Source organism: Sinocyclocheilus rhinocerous, unplaced genomic scaffold, assembly GCF_001515625.1.
Source record: "Sinocyclocheilus rhinocerous isolate Xijiao unplaced genomic scaffold, SAMN03320098_v1.1 scaffold218, whole genome shotgun sequence".
NCBI lineage: Eukaryota > Metazoa > Chordata > Actinopteri > Cypriniformes > Cyprinidae > Sinocyclocheilus > Sinocyclocheilus rhinocerous.
In genome coordinates, this window is record NW_015664181.1 from 633,856 (window position 1) to 639,680 (window position 5,825).

The 5,825-nt window shown below is 34.0% G+C and overlaps 1 protein-coding gene across 4 annotated transcripts in view; it reads left to right on the forward strand.

The window, feature by feature from the left end:
* LOC107729782 (protein FAM19A2-like) overlaps positions 1-5,796 on the forward strand; it is an 80,205-nt gene extending 74,409 nt beyond the window's left edge. The window contains exon 5 of one of the 4 annotated variants that reach the window (XM_016540483.1): positions 5,739-5,796. In XM_016540483.1, coding sequence (XP_016395969.1) covers positions 5,739-5,750 — 12 coding nt within the window. In that variant the 3' untranslated portion in view covers positions 5,751-5,796. Of the gene's footprint in view, positions 1-1,052; positions 1,108-2,419; positions 2,601-2,643; positions 2,884-5,738 lie in introns of those variants that run through there. The other 3 variants (XM_016540482.1, XM_016540484.1, XM_016540481.1) reach the window with 3 other exon arrangements.
* Positions 5,797-5,825: the final 29 nt, after the last annotated feature.

The window sequence follows — 5,825 nt, forward strand, 5'->3', positions numbered from 1 at the left end:
GTAAACAAAAACTTATTTTGGATGCGATTAATCATGATTAATCGTTTGACAGCACTAATATATATATATATATATATATATATATGCTGTATAAAATATATATTAATTTAAAATATATAAATATATAATATATAGAAATATATTAATTATATTTAAATATTCATAATATACAGTATGAATATAAAATATTAATATACAAAATATCAGTTAAAATACTGATCATTTTAATTTAAGCATTCAGTATTATAATATTATAACAGTATTATAATATATACCCCACATTTATAAAACTAAATACTAAAAATGTTTAATTTACATTTTGAAATCAAAAAATGTGAGATGAGACTGAAATATATTATAGTAAATATACCGATCATTTTAAAATGTGATAAATGTGACTCTGCACCACAAAACCAGTCATAAGGGTCAATGCATTTATGCATCATCTGAAAGCTGAATAAATAAGCTTTCCATTGATGTATAGTTTGTTAGGATTGGACAATATTCGGCCGAGATACAACTATTTGAAAATCTGGAATCTGAGGGTGCAAAAAAATCAAAGTATTGAGAAAGTCGCCTTTAAAGTTGTCCAAATGAAGTTCTTAGCAATACATATTACTAATCAAAAAGTTATGTTTTGATATATTACGGTAGGAAATTTACAAAATATCTTCATGGAACATGATCTTTACTTAATATCCTAATGATTTCTGGCATAACTATTGCTACAAATATACCCGTGCTACTTATGACTGGTTTTGATATCATATCTGAAATTAAAAGCCATTTGCTAACTAGTGTTAGCCATTGCTTCCATTCTTCCTCAGAATGCACTAGCTTTCTGCTTTCCTCGACTGTCATGCTTTCAGCTTGTTAGCGGTCCTTGAATTTGACACTGTCTTTAAATAAAACACAATCTGGGACCTTAGACAACCTTTATTGTGCAACAAAAGCTTAGACAAAAGAAACACAATGTGGCATTGCATTTAGTCAGCGCAGGTCAACGATGCGCTTCTGCAGGTTAATGTGAGTTATTGTTTTTATGTTTGCAGCCGAGTCGCTGTGTATGTTCGGTTGACACGCAGGGCTTGTAGCCATCCATCAGACTGAGAAGTTTGACTCACCAAATGCCTGCGCTTCAGTCGAGTCCTCCATTATTCATGGGGCAGAGGGGCCTGCGTGAGGCAGACCTTTTTTTTTTTTACTTTAGCCCTGTTAATAATTCACGCGGCTGCACTCGCGTCAACAGCAGGCAGACCTCTGAGGTGTTGGGAGCTACTCTCAAACCTGGGCTTGATTTTTGGGGCCCTCCAGGCCACCGTCCGTGGATGTGGACATACAATATAACCGCAAGAAGAGATCCCAGGAATGATGAGGGCATGATGGGATTGTTTAATCTGAGGTCTGATCTCTCTGATCATTACTTTTGAACTTTGCACCACATCCCTTGATTGAATTAAATTGGACATGAAATGCATTTTTTCCACGTTCTGAAATGCTAATTATGATTGATCTTTTTAAAATATTTACTCGAAATTATAAATTGTGGTTGACAGTAGTTTGTTCTGGAAAAAAGTGACGAGAATTAACTTTACGATACTGAACTTTCAAGAGTCTCTATAACAATAAAAATTAAATTTCACATTCTTAAAACCACAGCAAAAAATGAAGATACAAGCTAATTTGTAAATGGGGGGGGGAGGGAAAAAAGTTATCAAAAATAACATGCACTACCATAATTTGGGGCCGGTGCAATTTTAAAGAAGTTTATACTTTTATTCAGCAAGGATGCATTGCATTTATCAAAAATGACAGTAAAGACACAATATTGCAAAAGTTTTCGATTTAAAATAAATCATGTTCATTGAGAGTTCTAATCTTTATAATGTATCACAGTTTCAATTAAGCAGAACAACTGTTTCTAACATTGATAATAATAAATGATTTTTGAGCCTGAAATCAGCATATTAGAATGATTTCTGAAGGATCATGTGACACTGAAGACTGGAGTAATGATGCTGAAAATTCAGCTTTGCATCACAGAAATAAATACTATTTTAAAATATATTCAAATAGAAAACAGTTATTTTAAATTGTAATAATATTTCACAATATTACTGTATTTTTGATTAAATAAATGCAGCCTTGTTAAGCATAAGAGACTTCTTTCAAAAACATAAAAAAAATTGTACCAACCCTAAATCCTAAACGGTAGTGTAATACAGTTTATTTTATTGTATTATATTAACAAGTGCCAGCCTGCATGTAATACAATATTGTGTATGTTGCTGAAAAAATACATAATAGAATAAAGTTTTGTGCTGTATGACAAATTTTACACTCAGGAATATCCTGACCTCTTTTCTTCATATTCTCAGTAGCTCAGTCTGAACTTGTTTCTGTTGAATTGGTGGTCTAGTGAGTCCATGTCTGAACCAGAGAGGAAGGTTGGAAGTGAAGGAGACGGCAGCCAGGACACCTTTCACTTCCTCTGTGTGTCCTCCGGCTGCCTGCTGGCAATGACCTGAAGGTGTAGATTACGCTGGGCTTCCCTTAGCAGCCTGCCAGTCTGGCCTCATCCAGAACTATAGAGACCTGCCCTACCCTGACCTCCGAACCCAGAGCCTTGCTTTTGTGTTTCAGAGCTGGAACAGGACCGGACTTGCATGCTAAACTCTCCCAGATCCAGAGGAGCTAGCGGTTCCGGTCCCTCAGTGTGCTGCTCTCTATTTCGGGCCGCTACCGCTGAGCTCATGCTGGTGGTGTGGTTAATGACACTTGTAGGTGACAATAAAATGTGCCTGTGTGAGCATGTGTCAGTCCCCATACTAACACCTCATGCCTTAGAGGAAACTTCTAATAGAAGAATTTTCCATTTTATAGCGCCGAAAGCTCTCTAATGATCAAGAGATAATTGGTTAACACTGTGATTGTTGTCGTTGTGTTATGATGATATATACTGAAGTGTTGTAATGTTTAGTCTACAGCGATGACACCTCACATTAACATTTCAGTGGGCAGTATGAAATCACTGTAGAAATGACACAAACAAATAAATAAATGAATAAAACAAGTACCTAAAAACCATATAGTTAAATTTTTACCATGATATTGAGGTGCTATATGTGTGGTTTTATCATGATCTAAATGTGTGCCACTTTGGAAGACCAATGGTTAATTTGAATAAAACTCAAACAGTCAGAATAATTAAATTTCACCATGTAAAATTGAGGTTGTTACAATTTTTACAGATCTTACTTTTTTCAATAATTAACATAAATTTATGTCTGTGTCAACTCAACTCAAGCTGCTGTCAAATGTGCATTTCAAAGAGAAGAGAAAAATTGTACTGTTATTAATATTGTAGATAAGATACACGTCATCAAAGTCAGGCAACACAAACCTGTTTCATTATTTGAAACCATATCACTCAACAGAACATGCAGAAACTATGAAATTCATTTTTCTATGAAGACGTTTATTTTGTTATAGAAAAATGACTGGAAAAGTGTAAGAATTCAAAAATGTGAAGTGTTTGTCACGTTCTTACCATAAAGAGTAGTTTAAAACCACAATTAACAGTCTGTTTTCTACTTTCACTTAAGTGCAAAAATCTGCCTTTAAACCTGAAAGAAATAAAAAGTTGAAATTTATCGTGATAATTATCGACATCGACTGATATGATATTTAGCGTGAAGGATAATTTTTTGGCAATATCGCCTAGTCATATTTACAATTTAAGTGATTATATTATATACAAATATTAAATATATTATAAATAGATTATAAATATAAGCCAGTCTTCAGTATATTTCCGACCAATTATTTTACTTTTTTAATTATATATTTAAATGCTGCTTGAAATTCACTTAAAATAGTTTATTTATTATTTTTGTGGATTATGCAGCAAATTAAATACTTAACAAATGAAGGTTGCATTATTTGACTCTTTTTTTTTTTTTTTCCAGAACTTGTTGGATGCAAAACAAACGATATCACAATATGTGACAGTTGAATTAAAACTATTATACATTATATTTTGATTCTAATTTATGATTGAATGAGCCTTATTCGTGTTGTAAAATATACCAATATACGTATGTATTAGGGGTGGAATGGTTCAACTTACTCACGGTTCGGTTTGTATCACGGTTTTAGAGTCACGGTTTCGGTACGGTTCGGTATGTGCTATGTTTAGGCAAAAACTATACTGTCAAATAAAAATAACGAAAATTAGAATAATCTTCAACTACAAGCAACAGCACAAATAAATACAATAGAGTAAATATACAAATAAAATAAACTGTGATTTTCAGTTTTTTTTAGGTAGGTCTAACATTAGTTTTTAGGTACAGAAATTGAATAAAGTAATGAAATGTAAAACAGCATTGCATATTTGACTGTATAAATTAAAGATTAATCTTTATTAAAGTTACAAAAGCTATTCATGATTAAACCCTGCTGCTCGTTTGCACATACATTGATGTGTAAAGGCACAAAACGATCGGTCTGTGCAAGAAACTGAACAGTATTTATATCGGTTTTTACCTCTGATTTTCACCGCAATGTCTGAACTGTCCAGAGCGCATTCGTGTCGTCTTCAGCCTGTGCATGAGGAGTCTTCCTCATATAAGTGGACTTATAAGTCTGCGATCTGCCGTAAAGCAAGAAGAAGAAGAAGGCGCTGGCTGTGAGAACGCGCTCAGGACAGTTCAGACATTGTGGTGAAAATCAGAGGTAATAAAACAATATAAATACTGTTCAGTTTCTTGCACAGACCGATCGTTTTGTGTCTTTACACGTCAATGTATCGTCACGAGCTGCAGAGTTTAATTTGGTTTTGTTTGTGTATGTTTTTTTGACTCTCAAAGCCGTTATTCCCATCCACTTACATTATATGACTGACAGACTGCAACGGTTTGAGTTAAAAATCTCAGTTTGTGTTCTACTGAAGAAACAAAGTCACCTACATCTTGGATGCCCTGGGGGTAAGCAGATAAACATCAAATTTTCATTTTTGGGTGAACTATCCCTTTAACATATTAACATCCATTTGACAACCACAAGTTACAATACTATTTGTCTTCATTTTGAACAATATTTTTTCAAATTCCAACTAAATTAGTAACTGATTTGGAAGTGACAGTAACATCTCGGAAGGGTGCTGTGGAGAGCCGACAGGAATTAGCATAGAAGTGCATCCATGCTAATGTGAAGGCTGCAGTCTGATGCTCCTGCAGGCAGGGGCCCCGTGTCTCCAATGGACGGTTTCCTGAAGGAGGGGCAGAGCCTGTGGAGCAGCCCATGAACAAACTCAGCTTCCTCGTACACCGCTGAGACAGCAAGAGCCATCTTCACCTCTTAGTCCCGAGCACAGACGCCCATCTGAGAAGTGCTGAGGACTTTACAAGATTTAGCTGAAATAGATTATAATGTTTTTGGTACCTCATGACAAACAGATAAAAAAAAGGAAAAGTAAATAAGATAATATAAACATATATATATATATATATATATATATATATATGTATTCATATATATAAATTCAATGTATAATAAAAAACTTTTTTCCCTATATGTATCCTATAATGAACAGTATATGAGTCCTGCACATGCAAATACTGTATATCTACTGGTATAAATGGTATTGCAGTGGTTTGATGCTGATTTTTATCCAGTCCAGCTCTGCTAAAATCACATGCAGACATGAAATGATAACTTGGACTCCTCTTTTTCAGGTCACACGATAGTCTGGGACCAATATACATTTGGGACTAGCAGCTTTTTTTTTTTTTTTTTTTTTTTTTTTTTTTTTTTTTTTTTTT